This window comes from Oryx dammah, unplaced genomic scaffold (assembly GCF_014754425.2).
Source record: "Oryx dammah isolate SB20612 unplaced genomic scaffold, SCBI_Odam_1.1 HiC_scaffold_6, whole genome shotgun sequence".
NCBI lineage: Eukaryota > Metazoa > Chordata > Mammalia > Artiodactyla > Bovidae > Oryx > Oryx dammah.
Window position 1 is genome coordinate 32,298,982 of NW_024070190.1, and position 27,947 is coordinate 32,326,928.

Genomic DNA, 27,947 nt, shown 5'->3' on the forward strand with positions numbered 1-27,947 from the left:
CTCTTTGTGACCCCATGGACTGAAGCCTACCAAGCTCCTCTGTCCATGGGATTCTCCAGGCAAGAATACTGGAGTGGGTTGCCATTTCCTTCTCCAGGGGATCTTCCTGACCCAGGGATAGAACCTGGGTTTTCCGCATTGGAGGCAGACGCTTTAACCTCTTAGGGTTCCTATATCCACTCTTCAAATATTCTTAAATTACTCAATTTGAGTATGCTGTTTCCTGCCAAGACCCTAAAACAGCCATCAATAAGGCTTTCATTAAATACCCAGGTATTTATTAGGCCCTTGAACCAATGGCCTTGACATTTTGTAAACATGGACGTAAACCCTGTCCTGACCCAGGCCACAGACCACTTGAAGGGTCCCTGTTTGAAATCCAGGCCTGACATGCTTGGTCCCGTGTACACAGGGAGGCCCTCTGGAGCCCACATCCAGGGAATAAAGGGCTCCTGGAAGGCCTGTCTTCCCAGGGTTGCAGTCTGGTTAGTGGAAAGTGGGGTTTGCACAGGCTCAGGTCTTAGGCCTGAGGACTGGCCATCCCAGGGGGACTTCCCCTGGGGAGGAGGGCTAAGGAGTCTCGCATCTTGCCATCATCTGGAAGGAGCAAGGCTGGGAGAAGGCAAAGTGACTGGAGATAGTCTTGGCACTCACCCTCTAACAACTCAGAGCCAAATACTGGCAACACAGTTCCCAAGAGGGAAAAATGACAGGCGGAATGTGCCCATTGGCGAAGAGTTTTCTGACTGTGTATCTGGTAACTGTGTCTTATTCAGGTGTCTTTGGTCCTGAAATGTCTCAGGACGTCTGTTGAAGTGTCTGGAATGTCTGCCTGGCCTGGGAATGGCACTGGTCCCAGATCCCTGGGAGCAACCAGGCCCGGGTGCGTGCTGGGCTCTGCAGAGACCAACTCCAGCCCTTCCTGCTCGCCACCTGGCGCCTTCTGGCGCTTCCTGCCCATCTTGCTAAAGCCCCCGGGCACCATGCAGCACTGAAGTCCGGTCATTGCCCTTCCTAGATGAGGTGCACGAGCAGGGCAGAGCAGGCGGAGCCAAGCACCAGGCCCAGGCACACGTAAAAGGTCATCACCACCCCAGTGGCCTCGGCCAGCTCCCGCGGCACGATTTTGGGCCCGTAGACGAGAGCCAGAGTGCTGAGGTAGCCATTGCTGAGCCCCAGCAGCGCGGTGAAAAGCACCGGGTACACGTCAGACTGGAACAGCACCATGAGCAGGTGGCGACGGGGCTGGTAGTTGCAGAACACGAAGAGGGGGACAAGGCCGGTCCGGAGGAGCGCGAGCCCAGGGAGCGCCTTGCTTCTGGGCCCGGGCACCTGGATCCAGGCCGTGATCTGCCGGCCACACAGGTCGGCAAAGTTGTACAGGAGGAAGGTGGTGAGGGGGACGAAGAACTTGGTGCTCCACGGCGAGCCCGAGCCCCTGCTGAGGGATTCAATGTTAGTGCAGATGGCGGGGAAGATGAGGCTGGTGATAAAGAAGAGACAGACGATGCAGAAGCCCAGGCCAGTGGTCTTCTTCAGGATGGGGCCAAGGGGTGGCGTCTGGGGGTCGCTGGATCCCGGGGCCACCAAAGTGGGGTTGGGGGCGTCCTGGGGCAGCTGCTCTTCACCAGAAAACACGGTTGGCCAGACAGGTTTCATGTAGTACCTGCAGAGGAGAAGCTGGTTTTCAGAGGGCCTAGAAAGGAGGGTCACTTGGGCTTTCCAGGGACAAGGTGGTCCAGCATGTAGAGCCCAAGCCCCAGGATGCCCTCAGATGGCACATGTGCTGCAGCGTGGCTGGAGGGAGCCTGCAGAGTCCCCAGGCTTCCTGCCCTGGTGTTGCCTGAAAGGCTGGGCTCCGGTCCATTGTTCTGTAGTGCTGGTCACGTCGTGAGCAGGGACAAAGGAAGCCAGTACTGACACTGCACGGTGAGCTGGGCTCTAGGCCTCACTCGCTCAGTTTTGCTTGGTTATAGGGTGGGGAGAGGCGGAGCTGAAGCAGTATTTATTGTTCAAATATAAAATAGCTTAAAATCTTAAATTATAGAAGTCACACATGCTTGATGAAACGAACCCAAATAATACAGAGTGAAGTTTTTTAAGCAAAAGTGGGACTAAAGTTTTACGTATTGTAAAACTTTCTGCAATAGTATAAATGACATAATATAAATATATAATTGCCTAAATAGATGCGTAACTATTACCCATAAATGCATGTGCACTATTGTCTAAAGGACAGTATCTTGTGGACATCCTTTCACACAGGGACACATGGTTCTGCCTCTATGCTGTGTTGCCACTGAGTATTTCACTGCATGTATATACAATTTAACTGCTCCCCTAATGCTGGACATTTAGGTTAGTTCTGGTTTTCTCTACTATAAATAATAGTACAATGAATATCCCTATACATAAATCTTTGTATAGAATTTCAGTAGAGCAGATTTCTAGAAGAATTGCTGGATCACAAGTAATTTTTAAAATTGCTTTAAAATCTTTAAAATTTTGATAGATATTGATAACCTGCTCTCTGGATAGGTAGAACCAATTTATCTCCGCTTTGTGCCACCTACCCATCCAAACTAACGAAACCTAACCCTTCAATCTCCATGAGAGCACCTGTTTCTTTAGAAAAAACTGACCACAATTTATAATCATTGTGTTGGTTTACTGGTTTATCATCTGTCTCCTTCAAGTGAAGACAGTTCCCTGGGGCAAGGACATGTATGGCTGTTCCCAGCTAAATCTCTAGGCAGAGAATAACCCTTCAAAACAAAATTGTTGAAAGAACTGATAAGCCTATAAAAGTATACCTTCCCCCCTATTCTCAACATTGAACATGATCATTTTTTTCCATTTCTTCTACTCTGACCAGAGTAGAAAAGGCTGAGTTCTCTTTGCGTTGCTGTCACTTTGCATTGCTGCGTTGCTTGAGTCACTCAACCTCTCTGGGCCTTGGGTGCCTAAAAACCAGGAGATATAGGCTGATTGTATTAACATGTGCTGTGCTGTGCTTAGTTGCTCATTTGGGTCCAACTCTTTGTGACCCCATGGACTGGAGCTGGCCAGGCTCTTCTGTCCATGGGGATTTTCCAGGCAAGAATACTAGAGTGGGTTGCCATGCCCTCCTCCAGAGGATCTTCCCAACCCAGGGATTGAACCCAGGTGTCCTGAATTGCAGGTGGAGACTCTACCGTCTGAGTCACCAGGGAAGCCCCAATATGTATTAACATATCTCAAACAGAAGACTTGGGTGAGGCTGGGGAGAACGGAAGGTTGGTGACAGCTGGGTTCTGGTTTCAGCACTACTTCTGCCTCCCCGTGTGACCTTAGGCCAAGTCTGGGACTGAGGCCTCTTGGGGCCTCAGTTTCCTCCTCTATAAGATGGAGCGTTCTGTGGCCATAAGCTTCTGAGATCCCTGCCAGCCCTCCCATCCTAAGGGCTACATACTGTCAACAAGCAAGTCAGTGGGCGGGTTCCTCTCCAGAATCACTTTTCCATGTGATGTTGAGCTGGGCACTTTGGCCTTGAACCCTGTCTTGTTTCCCAATCACTATTTAGGGAAAGGGCTCTTCTTACTTCCCCTTCTACTCAGTGTCAACTCCTTGCCTTAGCTGACTCTGAGGAAGCTCCTCACCAAGTTCCTCTGGCTGAAGCTCTTCCCCATAAGTTCTTCCAGATCTAACTGCCCCCGAGGTGGTCAGCAGACTCCAGCACTGTGTGAGGCTCAGTTCCTCCTGGGTGTGACGGGGCAGTGTGGCCCAGCCCCACTGGGCGCAGCAACCTGCGGCAACCTAGGGCTCCTTTCAAGTAAAATTTAGTCTGAGCAGCCCTGGGGCACTGCTCTAAAGCTCCATCCTCAGATGGGTTTCTGTAAACCCAAAAGTCTTGACCAAAGTGTTAATCAGCAAAGAAACAGAAGCTTCACGGGCTGGCAGAGTCCTGGGTATGCTGTCTCATGTGCTCAGCTGGAAGGCATTTTGGATGGCTTAAGTGACACTGAAAACTAGGGTGACCACCTGTCCTGTTTTGCCCGAGACTGTCCTGGTTTTAGCACTGAAAGTCCCTGGTCCTGGGGACCCCTTTAGTCCCAGGCAAACAAAGAAGGTTGGCCACCCTAGTGGAAACAGCACATGCGAGGTTCCCTGAAACAGGACACAGGAAACAGCAGAAGGAGTGGGGGAGCTTCCTGCCTTCTGTTCACTGACTCAAATAATCAGCACCAACAAGGTGCCAGTCAGTATTAATATATGGGGTGCTGGGGACAGTAAGCCAGCCAGACCCCAGGAATCATAGGGACATCATCACGGAATACAACTGGGTAATTTTTTATGACAACCCTGAAGAGTCAGAGAGGGGAGGGGCAGACTCATGGATTTGAAGTCACCTATGGCACATGGTGTCATCACTCCATCCCCTTTTATCCTGAGGCCACTGGGCCAGCTGACGTTGTAACAATCCTCTAACTGGAGGGAGCAACCTGCCCTTGGCAGAGTCGGGGTTCTGATGAAGGCAGGTGAGTCTCACAGGGACAGGAGGAATGAGTGGGGAGGGAGGACCTTGCAGTCACAAGCCAGGGATGCAGCAGGAAGCAGTAGAAAGAATGCAGCCCAGAAATAACTCCGGGTTCCAGTCTCTGCCTACAACTCACCAGGTGAGCAACCTGGGGATGTTGGTTAATTCTCTAAAGCTTCAGTTCCTCATTGGTAACATGGGAACATAATAACTGTGCTAGGTGGTCATATAGCCTGAGTGAAAAAAATGAACTGCTTAGCTCAGCGCCCCGACACCAAATAGCTTCCTGTGGATCTGGCAGAACCAGGACCTGTGTGCTCCCCAGCTCTGCTGGCTTGTATGCCATGGGACCACAGGCCAATCGCCTGGCCTTCTCTGTCTCCATCTCATCACCTGTGAAACAAGGAAAATAACTTCTGCCATTCCTGTATCAAATACGACAATGGATGTGAAAATGCACTGAAAAGAATAAAAAGTAAGAAAAAGCCATGGGTTGTTTTTTTAAAGAGAAGTATAAAGCAAGAAAGAAAAAGGAGGAAGGAGAGAGAGAAAGCAAGAGAGACTAAGGCAAGAAAAGTGGTCCTGCAGAGCAGAGAGGGGCCTCAAGAGACAGGGACTGAAATCACAGTTTTGGAGTTGGGCTCAAATCCTGATTCTGCTGCCAAAGGGCTGCAGGACTCAGGCAAGTAATTTAACCGCTTTGAGCTTGGTTTTCTCATGTGAGAGTGGGAATAACTGCGCTAAGTCACAGCCCTGCCCCAAGGAGGAGTAGATATATGAGCTTTAAATGAGAGGCCCCAGCAGGCTGGGCTGAGTGCAGAGAGGAGCGGAAGGGCTCAGCCCAAGGAGCTACTGTTGGTCATCAGCCTTCCTCAGGTCCCACGTTCACTGCCTGCCCTCTAACAGAAAACATGCAGGCTCCAGCTGCTTGGGGTTGTGATGCAAAGCCAGCTTCTTACATCCAAGGGCCCAGCCAATTTACTGAGGAACTTCTGTGAGCCTGGCTCAGCCTGAGGCATGGGACACAGCAATGAACAAAAGCCACATGATTTTTGCCCTCAGAGGGATCACAGTTCAATGGGGAGATGTGCAGTAAACCAGGAAACAAACACGAGCTCTACCTAGAGGAGAGAAGAGTGCAGGTAGACAGGATAAAGGTCGAAGGATGCCACACAGGATCATATGCTATCGCTTATTACGTGGAATCTAAGAAAAGGCTACCAATGGACTTACCTACACAACTGAAATAGAGTTACCTATGTAGAAAATAATAGTGACTGAAGGGTAAGGTGAGGGGAGGGAGAAATTGTGAGACTGACAATTACACACTACCCTATGTAAAACAGATAACGAATGAAGACCTACTGTAGCACATGGAACTCTATTCAATACTCTGCAAGGGCTTACAAGGAACGAATCTGGAAGAAGCCGCTCACTGCCAGAGAGCCCGTGTGGGCCTCACCTGGCATAGTCCAGCCGCGGCAGCAGCAGGTAGAGCCCGATGCAGAGCGCCAGGAAGATGTCCGCCGTCAGGAAGAAGGCCAGGGTGCTGTCTGTCACGTCACTGGCCACCGCGAGGTCCACCAGCGAGGCCACGGCGCTGAGGGTGCCCCCCATGGCTCCTCCTGCGGAGAGCGCGGGACATCACGGGGAAGGTCAGGGCGGGCGCATCCTCCCTGCCTCTCAGGCCTGCCCGCTCTCTGCTCCGGCTTAACGTTCTCCCTGGTGAGAGAGATGCTTCAGTTCTCACAGTACCCTGAGGCCTTGGCAGACAAGGAGGGCCCTGCAGCCATGAGCTTTCTGACTCCACGGGTGTCCCTAGCCCAGCTCCTCTCCAGTGGGCGTTAAGAGGCTGCTGCCTGAGGAGGCAAATGGCCTCCAAGGTCTCACCTGCTTCCTGGTTTCAGCTCTGACCCTCAACCCTCCTTTTCTCTTTACTGTCCTTCTGACGGGGTCAGAAACTTTAGATTCAGGGGTGGGACGTGTCAGAGAGCTCCGCTCCTGCCCTGGGCCCACCCACGAATCACCCTGGGGGAAAAGCTCTGGCCTGTCCGAGCACAGGTTCCCCACTGCCTCGAGTGAGGCTGGCCGACTGGGAGGTCTTAAGGGTTGGAAAACCAGCCAGAAGCCCACAGAGCTCACCCTAGCTGTGTACCATACACGTATGAACATGCATGCACACGCACCCACATATACACTGTCACATACGCACATACACTCACAAACATACCCTATCACAAGCTGTCTCAGATGCACACACACTCACACCCTATCACACACGCTCACAGTCATATACCCCCATGCAGTCACACACGAGGCTTCACGCACTTGTATGTGTGCGTCTGCCCCGCCACCTGGAAGGCGCTGTGCCGCCAAGGGCTTTGGCAGGTGGCCCAGGTGACCACATGGCACCACCCCTTTCTGTGCTATGTCACATCCTAGCCCAGGGACCCATGGGTCCAGGAGTCAAACAGGTGTACATCTGACACTTGACTCCACCACTTACTCGCTGTGAGCTGGGGGCTCACGGGGCTTCTTGGGACCAGAGTCTGCTCATCTGTAAAGTGAGAACAATGACACCCACTTTGCAGAGCTGCTTTAAGGGCTAAATGAGATGATGTTTAGAAAGGGCCCAGCACAAAGCAGGCTTTCTGCAAATGCCAGTCCCCTTCTTTGCCATAATCACACAGTCACTTCTGGGAGGGGGGGCAAGCATCTTGTTTCTCTGTTGAGCCATCACAGCCGTGGGTGGCCACGAGTCAGAGCTTATACATGGTCACGTGTGAGCAGATCATTACTCCTCTTGGCCTGTTTATTTGCCAGGAAGATGGGGTTCATACTCATCCTATCCCTCCCTTGAGACTATAGTGGGATGGAATCAGAGAATGGGAAAAAATACTGAACAAATGGACATGTCCAACAGGGTTAACACAGTAAAGGCCGGTGAATACAGGATGCCTGGGTGCATGGATGGATTTGCTGGCCTTAGAGGATCACGACACTGATTCTCAAGGAGGCAAGAAGGCCACTGACTACAAATAGCCCACTGGTCCAAGTGGGCATCCGCTGCTTTGTCATTACTTGGCAGGTCTGACCAGATACTACCTTTCTGCCCATTGCTGTGTGGAGCAGTGGTGGGAGAGTGATGGTCAGGCCCTCGTCCACCATGATGACCACCCACTGCCTCGCCCACACCACAGCCCAGGACCTCTGTGGCTCTGCAGGGAAGAGCCCATGACCCTTTCCTCCCCAACCTTCTCTATGATCTCTGCTAGCCTGGGTGGGGCCAGAGGTTGGAACTTGAGGGAAGGGCAAAGAAATGAAAGTTAGCATAGTGATTAAGAGCACAGACTCTAAGAACATCTCAGTCCAATCTTGGCTCTACCACTTCTAGCTGTGTGACCTTCAGCAAATCACTTAACCTCTCTATGCCTCCATTTTCTCATCTGTAAAATGGGAATGTTAAAACTCACCTCTTAGGAAAGTTACAAAGATTAACAGGATCATTACATGTAAAGCAGGACAGTGTCTCATGCTGAGAAATGCCATATAAATCCTCTCTGATCCCTAAATAGGTGTTTGGCTATTTCTGTCCTTCCTACATCAAAGCAGCAACAACAGGGTAAACCTTTTGCCAAGAGGGTGCCAACTTCTGAGAAGCTGTAATCCCCACCTGGGTGTTTTGTAAGAACCGGAGTTAAACTTGGTAAGACATTCCCTGGCTGCCCCGAGGAAGAGATTTTAACATCACTGCCTATTGATTTTCCTCTCTCTCTTCCCAACTTGTAGAGAATTTACAATATTATCATCAACAACAAACCAGGCCTCTGGGAGCTCATCCTTCTTGACTCCTCACTTTTATCTCATCAGTTATGGAAATACATGCAAATGAGGAGCTTAAAAAAACACCAGTACAAAACAAATGAATTGTTCCTCAGATGCCAACACACAGAAATTCACAGATGGACTCTTCTGGACGGAGGACAACGGGGGCTGGAGAGGGGTGCTGGGGCCTCTGGGAGATCTGGACACCCCAAATCCTCCCGCGTGAAGGGTGTGCACTGGGGGCTGCACACAGTGATGACAAGGCTCAGGACCCGGAGTAATGAGCACCCAAGTGTGAGTACCAGGTTACTCCACTTTTTCAAAAATGGACTTCCTTCAAAATGTACAGGAGAGTCTCCTTCTCTGGAAGATCTGCAGGTGGTCAGATGAACCTGAAAGGCCTCTTGCCAGCATATTGGTGTGTTTGGTCACTGGTTCCTGGAGAGATAGCCAGCAAGACTGTTATATTGAAAAATACATCCTCTAGCAGGATGGAGGGAGATGAGGGGACAAGAAACCAGGGTGACATGAAGGATTAAATCCAAAGTTCAATGATCACTTCCCTCAGCCTAGGTAGGCCCTACTTGAAGCACTACAAGGGGTATATTGATTATACTCAGGAAACTTAGCAATGGGTCCACTTTTATTTTATTTTAGGCCTGAGAGCATATCTGAGGATATAGCCAGAAGCCCAATCCTATATGAAAAATGGCAAACACATCTGAGCTCACGTTTGATCTCTGATCTGTTGACAGTAAGTGTCTCCAGTGCTGTGTTGAGAAGGATTTAGAAGTTTAGGAGAAAAGATACAGATCAATCAGTGATGTCTGGCCCTGGTGTGGGTATGGGGTGGAGTTATACACTTGTGGAGGTATTTGTCATCACATACTGCTCGGCATTATCAATTAATGGGCACAGAGAAGATTCTTTGCAAAATTCTTCTCAAATGTTTGCAGCACTCCTTCACACAAGACAGACATGCAGGGACACTGAACAGAGCAGCGGAGCCCCTAGTCTTGCTCTAAGGGATGGTGGTCTCCTGGAAAAGCACTGATTTTGACCCAGCTCCTTTTTATCTTGCCAAGACATTTGGGTGAGAGAACAGAACTTCTAAGCTCTAGGGAACAGGCTCAGGTTAGCATCAACATTCAGTTAAAGGAGTTGGCCCAAATCACATCAGCATCCCCCAGAAAATGCCAAAGTTCAGGGAAACAGCAGAGTTTATTACTAGGCTATCAGCTCCCGGGAGGCTGAGTCTCGTTCATCCTTGAATCCTTGGTGCACAGTAAGTCTTCTACAAAATTAGAGAGGAAGAAAAGACAAACAGAAGGGAGGAAAGGAGAGAAAAATGGGGAAAGGATAATGGAAAGGAAAAGAAACTAGAAGGAAAGGGGACAGAAGGGAAAGGGGGAGAGGAGGGAAGGAAAGAAAGGAACGCTGTTCAGGAAACCCACTGGGCAGGCAGACTATATTTTCCAAAAGTAGCAGAAGCTATGTCTCCCCTCACAACCGCCCTTCTACAGTATAACTTTCACACTCATCCACTGAGGTGTGTGGGTCTGTGCTTTCTCCCCTTGAATCCAGGTAGGCTTATGGTTATAGTGGAAGTGCCCCGACATGCCTTTATGGCTAAGTCATAAAAGGACATGGTGTTTCTGCCTGGGTCTCTTGGGATGCTTGCACTTGCAACCCAGATGCCACGCCCTGGGGAAGCTCAAGTGGGTAGGTCCATGTGGAGAGGAACCCTGGCCCCAGCCCCAACCCCACCTGAGCTTCCAGCTAACAGCCAGCATCAACATGCCGGCCAGGTGAGTGTGCCACCTTGAGAGTGGATCCTCCAGCCCCAGGCAAGCTATCCTGGCTGATGCCATATGGCTGGTCCCTGCCAAAGAAGTGATTCTTATTATTCTAAGTCACTGAGCTTGGGGGTGCTTTGTTCTGTAATAACAGATCATGGAAATACACCTAACACTCGTTTCTTTTTCTGGAAGGGCTACCACATGCTCACCTCTGGCTCCTTCAAATGATCCCCAGGTAGACCAACCTGGTCAGCTGTCTGGGCCCTAGTTCTCACCTGATATCAGAGCCTGGGAATTCCTCATGGGGAAGGAGCCGGTCATGCCAAAGACGCTGCTATTGAAGATGGTGGAGGTGCCGCTGAGGATCACCATGCAGACGATGGTGATGGTGAAGAAGCTGTGGGTCCAGGAGGAGGTGTCCACCTTCACCAGCACGGTCATCACCGTGAAGATGGCCAGCATGGTCGTCAGCGAGGCCAGCACGCGGACACGAACCGGAACCCTGAGGCAAGGATACAAGTGGTTGGAGACACCCCGCCCCCAGGCCTCCCAAGCCGGGTGGGGGTTCGTGGCCATTCTTAAGGAGGCAGGTGTGCTCAGTGGCTGAGACCATGCACGCTGCACTCAGGAGGCCTGGGTCTGAATCCTGCCTTCCTGGCTCACAGGCTGTGTGGCCTTGGATAAGTGACTCTATCACACTGGATTCAGCCTCTGCATCCACAGAACAGAAAGAAGATCAATCTACCTGAAGGCACGGTGAGGGTCTCCGGAGAGGAGTACATAGAGAAAGGAGGCAGCGTCAGCTCAGGGCACATGTTCTTGGAGGATGCTTCTTTTCATCTTGCTGTGATGCTCAAGGACAGGAGATGAGAGCTCTCGAGGCAAGACCCCTACTCCTCCCAGTGGCTTTGTCTAGTATTTAAACAGAACCACCATTCACTGGCTTCCTTCCCCTAAAACTTAGCAGCAGCAGAGGGAGGAGGGAGAAGGGAAGAAGATCATCGCTGTCATCATCATCACGGTAGACAGCGCTTCATTCGTGCCAGGTACTCGTCTAAGAGTTCTCTAAATGCTAATGTGTTGAATTCTTACACCAGTTCCTCAAAATAGGTATTCTTACCTATTCCACAGACACAGATAAGGAAACTGAGGTCAGAGAGGCTAAGCAACTTGCTCACGGTCACTCAGCTGTGAGCCCAGGAGGTCTGCTCCCATCGGTGCTTTCAGAATGCCACTTTACTGCCTCCCTTGACATGAAGGAACTGTGGTGCTCCAGAACAGGCGGTGAGGACAGGAGGAGGCTCCTGTGATGGTCTCAGCTGTCGTGGGAAGCAGCTGAGGCCAAGCAAGAGCCAGCTCCCTCTAACTCTATTTCTGCATCTAAGCTGTACACTCCTCCCAGCCCCCAACCTGCCCAGACACCACCCTGCAGGGAGAAGCAGGGAAGCTGGAATCTCTGAGAAACTGCATTTTTATTCCAGGGAGAGAACATCATCTGAAGAGGCTGTTTAAATCATCAGATTACACTAAGCTTTAAACCAGATTGGATGTTTAGTTAATTCTCCCGCTAACCAGTTGGAAGGGGGCTGAGTGAAAAGGCAGATTAGTTATACACAAATTTCTTCTGGATAAAAATAAGAAAGACACGAAAGGTAGGAAAGATCTGTACATATGTAAATAGGTGTGAAATGATGAGCATAAAAAGCAAGAAAGGATTTTTTTTTCAAAGTGCTTTTGTGGCCCCAAGGATAATCTGAGCTTCCTTTCAATCCTCAGCTGACTGGAGACCAGGTGCCACCTCCGTGGGGTCAGGGGCAGAAGGAAGCCCGCGGAAGTGAAAGGAGAGTTCAAGGTTGTGGTGTGAGGAGCTGGGATGAGACTCAGGTCTGCTGAGACCCAGCCCCTGGCTCTCTGCTGAGACGCGTCTGCTCTGGTGTGTTCATTCCACAAACGCACAGGTGAACCAGTGTGGAAACTGGACACTGGACTGTGGCTTCGTGGACACTTCTGAGGGGCACAAGACCCACCCTGGGCTTCTCATAGGCTTTCTGGAGGCGATCCCTAAGCTTGAGTGTAAGGTATGTCTGGATGGGAGTGCACGTATCTTGAGAGACAGAGTGTGGCACATTCAGGGAATTGAAGTGAACTCTGGCTGCGGGTGACACTGGGAGCAGAGGACGCGGAACAGATACAGGGACCCCTCCGTGGAGGGCCTTGTCCCATGGATAAGTGCCAAGACTTGATCCTCAGGGTGGAGCAGAGAGTGGACGTGCAGGCTTTGTCTGCCGGCGTCCCTCCCACCAGAAGCACTCCTTCCATGCCAAGCTGTCCTGCAGAGGCGGCTGCTCATGGCGTCTGCACCAGCCCATCTACAAATGAGTGCACACAGGCCAGTCTGGGGTGATCAGTGCTCCATACTTCCAGCCACTGGATTGGGTTAGGTGTCAGCATGTGACCAAGGCAGGGACAGTCAGTGAACCCTGGGATTCAGAGGTGGAGAGCAGCTGACTGTCTGCCAAGACTGTGTTGGGGGCTGCTGGTCACTATCTGGCCAGCTGCATGGAGAGAGGCCACATTTGAGATGACGCCAAGCAGACACACACAGAGCCCAAGCTTGGTGGATGAGGACGTTGGTACTCTCCTAGATCCAGCAATGGAGGCAGGCCTGACATTACTTTTCCAGGGAAAGAATGAGAAGATCCTTTTTGTGTGTCTTCCGTTTGTCAGCAAGAGTACCAACTGGGCTTCCCTGGTGGCTCAGGGATGAAAGACCTGCCTGCCAACACAGGAGACATGGGTTCAACCCCTGGTTTGGGAAGATACACATGCCACAGAGCAGCTAAGCCCCCACATCACAACTATTGAGCCCTGCTCTGCAACAAGAGAAGCCTCTGCAGTGAGAAGCCGGGGCACCGCAGTGACAAAACAGCCCCTACTCACTGCACCTAGAGAAAAGCCTGAGCAGCAACGAAGACCCAGCACAGCTGTAAATAAATAAATAAATCTTAAAAACAAAAAAAAGAGTGCCAAACCCACAAAGAGGCACATGTAGCTGGGGAGCAACATGGTTGGAACTCCACCTCTGTCCTGTGGGTGCCCTGCCCATCTGCCCTCTCCTCTCACCAGGAGGCAGGCTGCAAGTGACAGGTAATTCAGTTCAGTTCAGCTCAGTTCAGTTGTGTCTGACTCTTTGCGACCCCATGGACTGCAGCGCGCCAGGCTTCCTTGTCCATCACCAACTCTCTGAGCTTGCTCAAACTCATGTCCATCTAGTCGGTAATGCCATCCAATCATCTCACCCTCTGTCGTCCCCTTCTCCTCCTGCCTTCAATCTTTCCCAGCATCAGGGCCTTTTCCAGTGAGTCACTTCTTCACATCAGGTGGCCAAAGTACTAGAGTTTCAGCCTCAGCATCAGTCCTTCCAATGAATATTCAGGACTGATTTCCTTTAGAATGGACTGGTTGGATCTCCTTGATGACCAAGGGGCCCTCAAGAGTCTTCTCCAACACCACAGTTCAAAAGCATCAGTTCTTCGGCGCTCAGCTTTCTTTATGGTCCAACTCTCCCATCCATACATGACTAGTGAAAAAACCATAGCTTTGACTAGACGGACCTTTGTGGGCAAAGTAATGTCTCTGCTTTTGAATATGCTGTCTAGGTTTTTAGTACCTCCCAAGAGCTGCCTTCAACCAATGATGGGAAAGTGGGTAGATAAATCCCCTGCCCCCGCTCCCTCCCGCCTCGAGTGTGTGCTCCACACTGGCTGTCAGCATTCTGGTCAGGTCAAGCTCGGTCACCCACCGGTCACCCACCATGGGAGCTGGCTTGACAAGGCATCCTTTATTGGCTGCCATGCCTTCCTGGTCCCCTCCTTTCTCCTACCACGGTCTCTCAAATGAACTACCTGCACTTGAATCCTTGTTCTAAGGTCTGTGTCTGAGAAACTCCACATTAAGACACATCTTCCTAGCATCTGCAGGGCCCTTGACCTGGGCGGGAGTTGGTGGGTAATCGGGTGAGCACCTGGACTCCAGGAGACACAGAATGTCCACTTTAAATGCACACCAGACACCCTGAAGACTGGGAGTCAGGCCTTACTCCTGATGCAGCCCCTGTCACACAATGTCCCCCACCTTATCCCAGCAGCGGGAGCTTCCCTGCACACTCAAAGATAAGAGCCACAGGGGCACAGAGCCTGAGTCCAGAGATGGGAGGCCTGAAACTGCCACCAGTTCACAGTGTGACCCCAGGCAAACATTCAGCCTCACGGGGCCTCAGTCTCCTCATCCTGAAAAAGAAGAGGTGGGACAAGATAACATGTGTGTCTCTTCCAGTTTATGCTTCTAAATCTGAAAAAATTCAAGTGGAGAGAGAGATTGAGGACAAAAGCCCCAAAGTTTAGCAGTTCCTTGGGGCAAGAAGCAGGCAAAGCAGAAGTGGGAAGCCCCACAGGGACAGGACCTTGTTCTCACCCATGGGGCTGGCACAGGGCCTGGCTGGCACTTGTAAACACCTCCTGGACCCACAGATTGACCAGCAGTGCACGCTGGGCCTCAAGCTCTCTTTCAGTCCCTGCTTCTTGACCCCCTCAGTGTGGCAGGAAGACAGCTGGAAACAGCAGCAGCAACCTCAGCCAGCCTTGGGAATGGCCTCAGCCTCTTACCACCTCCTCATGGAAGCAACACAGAAAAAGTCCACCCCAGGAACGCTGCGGGCATCTCGGAAACTTTCCTGTGTCTTCACAACAAGGTAGATAATTGCTTGAACAGGACAGCGGCTTTGGAGAGAGCTGGGGGACTTCTTAGCCAGGCACCCCCAGGGCAGGGGCGGTGCAGAGTGGGAGGTGAGGAGGTAAACGGTAAATGCAGAACAAAAGCAGCTCCCAACTCTCCCGTAAGCATCCTGCCCCTCACCTGCACAGGTCTCCTCCTCCTAATTATCAGCTGCAGGACCCATTCTCAGCAGAAGCATCCCTGCAGGGGCTCCAAGCCCCCAGGGATCTTGCCCAGGGCTGTTTTCAATGCTAGTAAAGCTTCATGAAATGTGCCCTGTGCAAGCCCACCCCACATCCACTAACAGAGGCATGCTGCCTGACTCTCTGCTCCTTCCACCTGGACGGTGGCCCAGGGGCTGGGGACACCGGAGGGCGTGAGGGAAAGTCAAGACAAGCGCAGCCTGGGGTTGGTGGCTCTGCTCTGGGACAGGGGCTGTCTGAGGTGAGAGCTCCAGTCCCAGGACTGTGTGGCTGGCCACACTGATGTGACATTCTTGGAGAGGATCACCAGCTGTACCCAAGCTGCCAGCTCCACCGCCCCTCCCCTTGCTCGTGAGGGCTCAGGACCCCAGGGGACTGATTTCTTCATAAGTCTCCAAAATGTAAATCCTCCTCATAAGTATTTATGATGCTACAGATTTTACATAATAAAACACTTGGCGATTATGGATGAGCCAGTTAGAGAAAGCCAGGGTTCTCCAGGAGGGAAGAAAAGGGGACATTTCAATCTCACACATTAAATAAAAAACAGCTTAGCTCCAAACCATCTTTCCACAGTCCAGAAACAGACAGAGGCTGGAGCGTTTCCCACAGTGCTCTCACCCCCTCCTTCAGCCAGGAAAGGGCCAGGGCAGGCCCTGCAGTGGACCGGACCCTTCTGGAGGATGGGTCTGGGAGCTGGCTCTGGGAGCTCAGCTCCCAGCCATCTTCAGGAGGGCAGCTACCTGGACGGCCCACAGTCCCCACTGCAGACAGATGCAGACCTTCTTCACCACTTCTTTCCCTCCAGCATCTCGAAGCCAGGGCAGAAATGGGCTCTCACTTACAGGGTCTGAGATGTGTCTCTGGGTGCAGGGAGGGAGCAGGCAAAGCTAGAGAGCTAGGAAGCAGGAGGCACAGAGGTTCCAAGTCCAGATGTGGGGGGAGAAGGGTCCCAGTTCCAGTCCTGCCTCAACCTCTTAATGGTTGCATGACCTTGGGCAGGTCACCTCTGTCAGCCTGTTTTCCCACCAATAAAACAGGGGAATAAGTGCTGCTCTAGGCCACTGCCAGGATTAAAGGAGAGAATGCTGCCAAGGATTGTGCTCAGACTGCTAACTGTGAGGATTAGAGATGATTTGCCCTGGGCCCTGAGGCTGAACCTGGCCTGCCACTGCTGACCCCAGGTCCTGGCCGGCTGCTGCCTGCTGGGCCTCACGACCTCAGAGGGGGCAGTGCTGGGTAAGATGTCAGCTCAGGCTACCGCCTCCTGGCCCTGTGGGCCTGGGCACACATCTCCTGACTTCCACTTTGCACAGAGGATCATGAGAAGGGCCCGGAAAGGGGAGAGGGCAGTGAGAGGCCAAGGGACTACCCGCTGCCGTGGCTCGGTCACCTCTTCCTCATCGTCTTCCTCTTACATGCCCTTCCTTTTCTCATGCCTTCTCTTCCGAGTCACTGTCAGGAACCCAGCTCTCCCCTGAGGGTCCCCACTCAGCCCTACTCCTAGCCCATTCCCTGCCTCCTCCTGGGGAGGGTCCCTGGAGGCTGTGTTCCCCCTGCTGGGACACTGATCATAGCCCTGTGTTCTGGGCAGGTGCAAGGAGGCGGGCGGGGCGGGGGCAGCTGGCATTCAGCCCCTATGGCTGCCTGAGACCACCCTCCCTCTCACTTCTCCAGCCTGCACTTTGGTTTTAAGAGGCATGCAAATTCATTGATATTCCTTCCGTTGAAAGATGGAGTCTATGTCCCCTCGAAACTGAGTGAGCTTGGCGACTGCCTCGGCAGAAAGGACAGTATGTCACTGCAGAGGGTAGGGTACCAAGACCAAGCAGCTTCTGCCTTGCTCTCTGGGAGCAGCTGCTCTTCAGTTACAATAAGAAAAGTCCCACTACCTGAGGCCAACCTACAAGAGACCAAGGGGACGGACAGAGAAAGAGCTGTCCCGCATGAGAGACGGCCAGCCAGAGCTGCCAGCTGAGCCTGTGGCCTCCCAGGACCGCGAGAGACACCGATTACTGTCAGTGCTGTTAGCCTCTCTGTTTGGGGATCATTTTTATGCAACAATAGATCATTGGAATGACCTCATAACATGTTTGGAAAGACTGGTCTGTTCAGGCTTAGCACACCTGAGGCACTTGTGCTGCCCTCCCTCCTCATGAACTCAGAACAGACATCACTAATCAATCACAGCACACTCCCTGAGGCCAAACCTGCTTTAGAATCCTGTTCGAGCAGAGATCCAAGGAGTCAATTACAAACTGAGCAGAGCTGGGTAAAACAAGTTTCCCACTAGGGACCAAAGGTTTCAGTAGGCTGTGCCCGAGAGATGCCCAGGTTTCTGAATCATCACATAGCCACCATTATCAGACAATGATAGCTTAGGAGAAATGGGGGCAAGGTAACTCAGGCTGTTATCCCTGTAAACCTAAATGGAGAAGGGATGGCACCAGTCACACAGTGGGTTTGAAGGGTTGTCTCCTAAACCATTCTTTCTTCCACGGTGCATCCCACCCTTCACGGATGCAGTGTCAGAAGTCACCCCGTAATCCCCTGTGAGTGCTCGACTCATGAACTGCTGTTGCCAGCTCCGCACTGAGCGCAGGTGACCCTATTCCATATAGAAGGGCCGGGCTGGTGAGCTGACAGGCTAACTTCCAGCTCGGATTTTTTTTTTTTTTGGCCACTCCATGAGGCATATAGGATCTCAGTTACCCAGACCAGGGATGGAACCTGCGCCCCTGCTGTGGAACTGTGGAGTCCCAACTACTGGACTGCCAGGGAAGTCCCCACGCTCCTAACTTCCTACTGCTCTCAGAAAGGTTTGGAAGACCAGCCTCCACAAGCCTTGCTCCCTGGGTCCCGCCCACCATCCATGGCGTCCCTGCAGCCCAGGCAGCTGCAGACAGGCAGCTGACCCCACTGCCCCCGGACTGGGCATTCTGTGGGCAGGGCCCCAGGTAACCAATCTGACTCTCAGTCTTTGTGAAGGAGTCTGAACTGCTTGCCTCCTACTTTGGTGGCCACAGTTCAGGCAGCTGTGGACCAAGGGAGAGTGGATAAGTTGCAGAAGTTTGGGGGCCTGGGAGAGGAAGGAAAGTGACCTACCTGTTGACAAGCAGGAAGTTCAGCACGAGGCACAGCACGGAAGGCACAGTGGAGGCGACGGCCAGGTAGCTCTCAAAGTAGTTCTGCAAGCAGAGAAGAGAGGGGGTCGCTGAGGTCACTTGGGGTGCAGGGGAGGGGCCCCACCCGAGAGCAGGGTCGGGGATCTTCTTGGTGGTGCTTCTCCCTATAATCTTCAGGCACCTACGAGTGATGGCTAAGTCCACCCTGAGACACGATGGTCTCTTCCATCTCTAACCTAAGACCACTCACTTGGTCACTTGACAGACACCAGCTTGAGCTGTGCTAAGTGATGGGGATATAAGGAAGGGTAGGACATTGTCCCTGCCCTAATGTTCTGCAGTCCATGCTCCCATCCATCCCACCTATTCCCACCCCTTATGGATGAGGCAGTGGAGACAGGACTCGAAGTATGTTGACAAAAATAATAATAAAAAATTTTGTCCTCTCAGACATCTTTGCTCATTGTCAAATTTTGGAGTTATCCAAGTGGGTTAATTATGATTCATTCACGGTCTCACATTCTTGCAACCAAGTGAGTACTCTTAGCAATACACGGGGCCCTGATCCCTGCAGAGAAACTCTGTTCTGACTGTGGATTTGCTCCTTCAATAGAGCTGTACCCCAAGATCACAGTCATTGTGGGAAGTGGCTTCTAAACTGGCCAGGATGAGCAAAAGGGGCATTTTCCTGGAAGTAGCTCAACAGTAGTGTAGACAAAGAGTGCGTGGGACCACAGACAGGATGAAGAATTTCTGAGCATGACGTGCTGGAACTTACAACTGAAGAAGCCAAGTAGCAACTGTATGCGTTTTTCAAAACTCAGGGGACTGTCCACTCATTAGGGTGGCTTTAACTGAGTATACTTTATCCTTCAATATACCTGTTGAACAAAAAAACCAAAACATTGGAATGGGATGATATATCTTGGCTTTGGTGCTTTTACATCAAATCATGAACCCCAGATCAGTAACGACAATGGGTTCTGTCAACTACAAATTGGCACTTGCCGTTAGCACTTGCCATCTACCTCTATAAGAATTAAATCACGTGCTGCTGCAGCTGCTGATTTTCAACACCCCCTGAAAGGTGTTCAGGGTGGAGAGAAAAAATGAGGAACTTTGTGCTCAGGGGACTGGCAGAACAGGTTTTATGAGTCCAATTCTTGTATCTCCTCATACGTACAAGAGCACTAAAATCCTTCATGGTGATGACTGCTCCTCGTGACTAGCAGAAATCTGCAAAAAATATGTTGATTGCATGTACTCTCCCTTTAGCAAAATCACATATGTACTGACCTCCCCAGCCCCCTGCCTCTTTGGAGCAGTTTCTCAGAGCTATCTGAGGTGCTGTCTCCTGAACTATAGTCTTCATTTTGCCCCCAAATAAAATTTAACTTGCAACTCTCATGCTGTGCACTTTTTAAGCTGACAGTTCTAAGCCATGAAAACAGCTTACATGAATGAAGCATACTGTGTGCAAGTACAAGGGCTTTATACAAATGATGCTCTTTTTTACCCGAAAATATAAAAATGTGAGTACTCTGGAAAGCTTACAACATTGAACTTAACTGGGGAAATATTTTGAATACAACTGTGCCAAGTGCAAAGAACAATGTGTGCAAAAATCTTGCCAATGCACAAAGAGCCCCAGTAATAGGGATCTCTACAGAATTTAAGACAGCTTCTTCTTCCCTGTTAAGAACAGGGTGTCCCATGGAGAGCGTAAGATAGAGTGTGAGGTTTTTTAATGTCTCAAAACACCATAGGCAGAGCTGTCAGAATTCTATGGGGTTTTTTGGTTACTGTTATCATTGTCAAATCTGTGGTAGGGGGGATGTGTTCTAAGGGAGTTCCAGGTAGGGGAGTGGGATGAGGGGCCTGAGTCCTGGAGAGAACAGGAATGAATAAGAGTTTGGGGAAAAGATCCCAGAGGAGGTAGGATTTGTGTCAGATCTTAAAACGGAGGGGGAGCTCTTTCTTTTCTGAGAGATTCCGGTTGCAATGTGGAGGCCAAGAAAGAAAGATGTCATAATGGGCCCGTTTTAGTCTGAAGCACAGACCGTTGCCATGGTCCCTTTTTAAGCCTGCAGAGTGCTTTGTGGTCTTTGAAATCTGCACCCTGAATATAAGGTGGTGGTGGCCTTGCAATTAAAATGATAATCACAGCTAGTGCAGTCCATCAACCATGAGCCTCAGAAATAGCCTTCCTCCTTTGAGGAGCTACCTCATTGTTCCTGCCCTGATGGGTTCAGTAGAGCCTGGACTGGTCTGAGGCACTCAGTCAATTACGTCTTGACACAGTGGCTGGGCGTACGTGAGGCCAGGCAGGCGCTGGGCGGGCAGAAGCAATGGAAAAAGGCCCCAAGGAAAAGATGGCTGCAGGTGGGGGCCTGGATGGCCCCAAATCTGAGCTCCAGACGACAGCTTTCCGTCAGTGGCTGCTCATTCTGTGACAAGTCTATGAATGGCCATCACGTGGGATGCAGAAGCTCTGTCTTTGTTTTATCAAGCAGGCTCAGGTTCCCTGAACAATTTAGGAATGGGGCTTTTCTAGGTTATTGTTCTGGCTTGTTGATATTTAAGCAGAAAAAGTTCCTTTTAGTGTTGGAAAGCTTTTAAAATACTGACAAGTGGGTAAGGCTAGGATTCCCTTTCTGCTGATCAAGGCCATTTCTCTGCCTTACAAACAGCACGTGGTGGGGCGGTAGGGGTAGGTGATGAGGCAGGTGGGGGTAGGTGATGAGGCAGGCGAAGGTAGGTGATGAGGCAGGCGAAGAATGGACTTGACCATGTGCCATCTTTCTCCTGGATCAGATCAGGAAGCTGTGGTTGGTGATAAAGTGGACTCAACACATCCCAAAGAGCTTTCTTTCTTTTTTCCCCCACACTTAATTCCTGATATAAACGTGGTGGTTTTTACTTAATTAATTGTTGCTTTTGCCTCTAAGTGGAGTTCTAACAAAATGAGGTGTGGTGGGCAGGTTCTTAGGATGTCCCCCGTGATCTCGGCCTCCTGTGTTCATGCCCTTGAATCTTGCCTTCTTCTGGGTGTAGCTGGGACCTGCCTGGACTTGCTCCTAACCAAGAGGGCATGGCAAAGGTGAAGGGTATGCATGAGTGTGTGGACGGGATTATGTCTCACGAGACGGTGGTGCCATGAGACGGTGGCGCCATCTTGCTGGGCTCCTTTATTCCTCCCGTGATGGCTTGGGGGAGGCCGGTGGCCAGGCTGAGGAATCCCAAGTGGCAAAGACTGCAGGTGACCCCTAGTCGCTGACAGTGGTTTCAGACCAACACTCAGCAAGAAACTGAAGCTCTCAATCCAACAACTGCAAGGAACTGAGTTCTGCTAACAACCCAGGTAAGCCGAAACTGATCCTTCTCCAGTCAAGTCTCCAGTAAGACTGCAGCCCTGGCCAACACCTTAATGCAGCCGTGTGAGACCCTGAGGGGAGGACAGGGATAGGTTATGCCCAGACCCCTGGTCTACAGATACTGTGAGATAATAAACATGCGCCATTGTAAGCCACTAAGTTTGTAGTATTTTGTTCCATAGCAATAGATTCCTAATTAGTGAGGGTGTGGGATAGCCAAGTTCCTAGTAACTGGGGTTTTCCTGAATGCTGCAGCCTTCCTAAAGCTATTTAAATTCAGTTCCTGATGAAAGCAGACATAGCTGACCATGATTTCATTCAACTCCTTGCCAGACATGAGGACCGATGTGCCTGTCCACGAGGGGAACAAAGGTTATGCTGGCTGACCACATCAGTCCCCCAAGCCTTTCCTCTCCAAATCCTTTGCTGAAATTAGGATCATTTTTGCAAGCAGCATGCACTGATTTCAAGAAACTGGACTTGGCTTCTGCACCGCCCCAGGTCTGCTCGTCTTGCCTCCCCCTAGGCCATCTGCTTCTCTGTCTGGCCCCACATCGTCATGAAGCCACGGCCACTGCTCCACCAGCAGGGGAGCCAGCTGCCAAGGAGAGACCCCTGCACCTGTGCGCTGCTGAGGCTGTGCGCCTACAGAGGCTCTTGCTCCCTGGGTGGCTGTGGGAGGGGCCAGGCGACCCTCTCAGAAGGGTGGAGGAAGCCCCACCCACAAGGTAGGTCTCAACCAATGAGAGGCGGGAGACGGGAAGGAGACCAGAGACACACTGCTTGCCATTCCTCCTCCGGCCTAACATCTGTCCTGAAATGTGGTGGCCCCACGTGGCTCCTCAGGAGACACCCCACGTGCCTGAGCAAGCAGCTGTGTTTTAGTTGCAAAGCTGTGGCCAGTGCAGTGACACCACAGCCTGTATCTGCTGCCCTCCATCCCTGCCTCACTTCCCTCTTCCTCACTCTTACTTCCCTAGGACAGCACTCCCCAACAGAGTATGGCACAGCAGATGCAGCCTCAGCCTCCTTTCTAAGAAACATCCAACAGTGAAGGCCCTATGTTCAGTTCTCGACTCTACACACTGCAGACTCGCAGCTGGTGCTGCCTTCCTGGGTTCGTCTCATTTGTTTCCAAGGCCTTCTCCTATTTTACTCAAGGAAATATGAAGGTTACCTTCTCCTATTTTACTCAAGGAAATATGAAGACAGCCGAACACTGGTTCAAACACACTGCAGTCAGAATGGTAACAGCACTGCCCCCTCCAAAGCAATCTGAAATCTCCATTCTATAGGGTGATTTTTGAGTAATGCAATGCTTGGAGATAATTCGTGTCATATAGTTCGCCTCCACTTGGGACCGATTCCTTAGAGCTCCCTCAGTAGGCTCCGTTGTTATTTGTCCCACCAGGCGCCTGGCAACAAGGTTGCAGCCTCCACCTCCAGAGATGAGCCCAAAGGCCCCAAGGACTCTGGTGACAGAGGAGTGGGGCAATGAGAAGACCACCCCTCCAGGGCAATGGCACTGGACCCCCTCCTATGACAGTGGAGGCTGTGTGCTGCACAACCCCAGGGGGCAACAGTCGTGAGGGTGGTGAAATGAACAGAGCTCCTCAGAGCTGTGCAACGTGGCAGCCTTGTTTACACAGCTCATGGAAAACTAGGGGGTCAGTTTGGGCCTGATGTAATTGCAGGTGGGAGACCCAGAGGCTGATAACCCCACAGCCCCGAGCCCGGCTGGGTGACCACTTCCATCTGGATCAGCATCCCCTCATGTTCTACCCACTCCCTGGTTCACTGAAGATGCGGCAAGCCCCTGTGTGCTCAACACCAGGCAGGTGGTTTGGCATATAAAATAGAAGAGATAGGGTGGCTGATGCCCTTAGGAAGCATGTGGTTGGGTACAATCCCACAGCTGTACAACAATGGATCCAAGGGGTGGGGAGGGGAAGAGGGAGTTTAGGGGGACTTCCCATAGGAGGCCATCTTGGACTGCAGCCTGAAAGATGGGGGGATGTTTGCCAGACAGATATGGGAAGGGGGTGGGTGCTGGAAGAAAGAGAAGTGGCATTCCAAGAGGCAGGAGAACACATGTGAAGACAGGAACGGACACGTCTTAGGCACTTAGGACTCTAACCGCGGCTCATCTGTCGGAACAGACTACCCTGAGGCTGGCTTCCCTCAGTAGCCACAGGAATCTACCGAGCTGAAGCAGGAAGGCACAAGTGGTCCATTCAATTCACGGGGCAGAGAGGCAGGAACGCAGCCAGGGCACCCGCCCCTCCCCCTGGGGCTGCTAAGGAGAGAGAGCAGCCCCATCATTCTGAATTCTCCAACCCAGCGTGAGGTAAGTCCAGCTGTGAGGAACAGGAAGAAAACTTCTGCTCCTTGAAGGTCTAATTGAATCCCCCTGCCCTCCAGTATCTTTCCTGCACTCTGCAATTACCTCGGGCTTGGCCTCTGGCAAAGGTAACATCAAAAGTCCTCTTTGGCACCTGCCAGGTAACCCAATGGGCTTCCCTCAAAGCTCAGTTGCCAAAGAATCCGCCTGTAATGAAGGAGACCCCCAGTTCGATTCCTGGGTTGGGAATATCCACTGGAGAAGGGAAAGGCTGCCCACTCCAGTATTCCTGGGCTTCCCTGGTGGCTCAGCTGGTAAAGAATCTGCAATGCAGGAAACCTGGGTTCGATCCCTGGGTTGGGAAGATCCCCTGGAGAAGGGAAAGGCTCCCCACTCCAGTATTCTGGCCTGGAGAATTCCAAGGACTGTATAGTCCATGGGGTCACAGAGTCGGACACGACTGAGCGCCTTTCACTTTCACTTTCAGGTGACCCAATGGACACGGAGGCCCTGCAGAGCACCAGGTTATTGACATTTGAACAAAACTGCTTTCACGTGACCTGCACAGACCCCAGTCCATTTGCTGTTAATTCAGCCTATAAGAGCAAGTCAGAGCTGGGATTGCTCCCATTTTACAGATAAGAAGCTTAAGGCTAACAGGTGGATGAATGGCACAGAGGGGCAAACTTGGGGAGTGAGGTGGCAGGACGCAGGGCAGGGCAGGGATTGGAGATCATTATCATCACTCCTCAAATCTAAGAGCCACGTAGCCGCGGCTGCCTGCCTCACAGTTGCACCAACCCAAAGACCATCGCTGGGATTGCAGCATGCCACTGGCTGCCCAGAGGCCACAACTGGCAGTGCACACGGCTTCCCTGCAGTGAGCAGGGCCCAGCCCACAGGTCAAAGATTTCATCAGGGTGACATCTTCCCTCTGCCCTAGCCAGCAAATGACGGGCTTGATTTTTCCCCTCTGCTTGCTAACTCTCTTTTCCTTAAATCCCACCGTCCATTCCCTTGGGCATTTCCTCAGGCCTATGGATCTGAACAGCATCATAAAGGAAGATTAAGAGAAGAGCCCTCACTTCTGTCAGCCACCAAAATGGATGGACACGGTCTGTTGATGAGAACAGACCCTGTGAAGGAGGACATTATAGTTGGGAAGCACCGGGCAGGCTTCCAGCTTCTCTCCTGACCATGCAAACCCCAGCAGGATGCCCCAGGACAGGTGCGGGTGGGGACCAAAAGCCAGACTGTGGACAGAGCCACCAGGGGCGCACCAGGGGGTCAGCAACCCGCAGGTGCCAGGGCGGTGTGGAGCTGCCCTGTGGTCAGGGTGCGGGGCATCGATCCCCTTGTGATGGAGATGAGGAAACCCGTTTTTATCTGTGACACTCTGGCCCAGCTTGTGAACACCAGGAACGGGGAGAGATGCTCTAAAAGCACAGTCTAAAACTCCACTCGAGCCAGCTGGCCAGATGTGAGGCCCATTTTACGATGGGAACACTTCCTCTCCTCCGCCGTGCTGAGAGGCTCCGTGCTAAGCATCTCTTATGGAAGAATTTAATTCTGAGCTCAGAGTCCAGGTAAAGAGGTTTCTTCGGGCAGGGAGGCCCCAAAATGAGCCTGTTTATCTCTGGCAGGCTCCGGGTAAGCCTCCTCTCCCCTGAAAGCCATTAGGGCACTTTGAAATAAGTGCGGCAAATTAGTCACGAGCCGCGGCCGACTAGTTTGGGCTGGCCACCCAGTGGCTTCTGAGAGGCAGCTTTGCGTGGCCCCCACCTCAACAGCGTGGCAGAGGCAGCTGGGCTCCTGCAGGGCGAGAAAAAGCGATTCCAGCCTGGGGGTGGCAGCTTGAGGCTGCAAAGCATTACCGGGATCACAGGGGCATGAAATTAGCAGCAGTGAGCAGGCTAGAGCCAAGAATAGTTTGCCGTTGCAAACTTGCTGCCTTTGGACAGTGCAGAGCTGAGCTCTGTGTCCAGGATGTTGCTGGGGAGGCACCCCCACCCCAGCATTGGGTGGGGTTCCTCGGCAGGCCAAGAATGGAGCAGAGGGCCGGTATCCCCACAAAGATTCAGGTGGCATTCTGTCTGCGGGTTCTAAGACCCCTGTTTGGGGCATTGGCCTCGGAAAGCTAAGGGGTTTGTGGCCCAAGGCCTGGATGAACAGGGAGGGCTGGCTGGGCAGGGCAGGAGGGGCAGTGCCTGTTTCTAAGGTCAGACAGGTGAGAGAAACAGAAGCACAAATCCACCTAGGTGTGATGGGGTACCAGGGACCCAAGGGCACAACAAAGCTGGGGTCAAGACAGGTGAGGTCCGGAAAGATGACCCAGCCACTCAGAGGAAAGAAGTCCCCATGAAACCCTTGCACAGTGTTCTCACATCAGCCCTGATGCTTGGCCTGAGCTGGCCTCAATGCTGGCAGTCTCCAGGCCCAGAGTCCCTGGGGTTACTATCGCTCTTTCTCTTTTACAGCCTAGAAGGCCTTCCCAGACTGCGATCTTCTTTCACAGCTCCTTTGGAATTCCTGCCAGCGGATAATAAGCAAAGTTCCTGAGGTTTTCTGGAAGGAGCCTCTTTGCCTTTCCTGCCTTCTGTGTAAAGCTCTCTGGGGCAAGAAGGTGCCCTTCCTCCACCAGAGCCGGCTTCTGGGAGACTCCTCCGCAAAGCCTCAGCATCCTCGTCTGCATTTTATCTCTCCTGCACTGCTGCTTCCTCCTTCTCTCCTGCCTAACATGCCCACTCAGGTCTCCTTTGGGCTAAGAAAAAAAGAAAAAACACCTCGTTGACTTCACTGTCCCCAGCTACCAGGCCCCTCCTTCCTTTCACTCCAAGCTCCCTAAAAAAGCGGCCTCTGCCCTCAGTCTGAACTCCTTATCACTCCTGGATGGCTCTACAGAAAGTCTCCTTCGAAGGGTCTCCTTTGCAGTCCACCCACATCCAAGGCCTGTTCTCAGCCCATGGGCCCCTAACACACATGCCACCCCTATGATGGGCTGAAAAGTGTTCCCCCAAATTCACAGCAACCCGGAACCTCAGGGTTTCCTTTGTGGCTCAGCTGGTAAAGAATTCGCCTACAATGCAGGAGACCTGGGTTCGATCCCTGGGTTGCGAAGATCCCCTGGAGAAGGGAAAGGCTACTCACTCCAGTATTCTGGCCTGGAGAATTCCATGGACTGTATAGTCCATGGGGCCGGTAAGACTGATCGATTTTCACTTTCACAGAACCTCAGAGGTGACCTGATTTAGAAACAGGGTCTTATAGAAATATAATTAGTTAAGATGAGCTTATACTGGATAAGAGTGTGTCCTAAATCTAAGGACCAGCGTCCTTCCAAGAAGGAGAGGGCGCCCAGGGAACGCAGAGGCCGAGACCAGAGTAGTGCTGCCAGAGGCGAAGGAAGTTCAAGGCTGACTGGGAGTCCTGAAACCTGGAAGAGGCGAGATTCTTCCAGGGTCTTTGTCGGGGGGAGGGGGCAGGGAGAGGGGCAGCATGGTCCTGCTGACCCCTTGATTTTGACTTCTAGACTCTAGAACCCTGAGGATGAAACTCCTGCTTGTTCCACGCCACCTGGGTCACGAGGCAGCCCCAGGAACAGGAATCCCCCAACCTGGACTCATGGGCCCCCTCCCTGGCCTCCTGTCCTGCTCTCTCTGCCACTGGACGGGCCTTGTTAGTGTCCTCCCTCCTGCGCTACAGCCCTGCCCGATCCCCGGCCGTGACAGCCCCACACCTGCATCAGTTTCTGCCTCCAGAACACTTTCCACTGCCAGCCGGCCATCCTACCTGAGCCCAAGCTCCACCCTCCCCAACCACAGACCCTCAAGGCAAGCCCCCCTCCAAAGGCCCTCAAGGCAAGCCCCCTCCAAAGGCCCAGGGTTCCTCCTCCTTTTCTGTCTTCCTCTCAAAGTTTGCTTGGTTTCCCTTCCACTCTCACCCTTGCTCCCCCATTTGCTGGCCCCCATATCCCCAGCAGCTGACTGTGGCT

The 27,947-nt window shown here is 52.0% G+C and overlaps 1 protein-coding gene across 1 annotated transcript in view; it reads right to left on the reverse strand.

Moving 5' to 3' along the window:
- Positions 1 to 256: 256 nt before the first annotated feature.
- Positions 257 to 27,947, reverse strand: part of SLC29A3 (solute carrier family 29 member 3) — a 44,733-nt gene continuing 17,042 nt past the window's right edge. Inside the window, exons 3-6 of the mRNA XM_040242535.1 lie at positions 18,222 to 18,304; positions 10,416 to 10,642; positions 5,979 to 6,141; positions 257 to 1,666 (exon numbers count right to left, since the gene is read on the reverse strand). Coding sequence (XP_040098469.1) covers positions 1,015 to 1,666; positions 5,979 to 6,141; positions 10,416 to 10,642; positions 18,222 to 18,304 — 1,125 coding nt within the window. The 3' untranslated portion in view covers positions 257 to 1,014. The remainder of the gene's footprint in view (positions 1,667 to 5,978; positions 6,142 to 10,415; positions 10,643 to 18,221; positions 18,305 to 27,947) is intronic.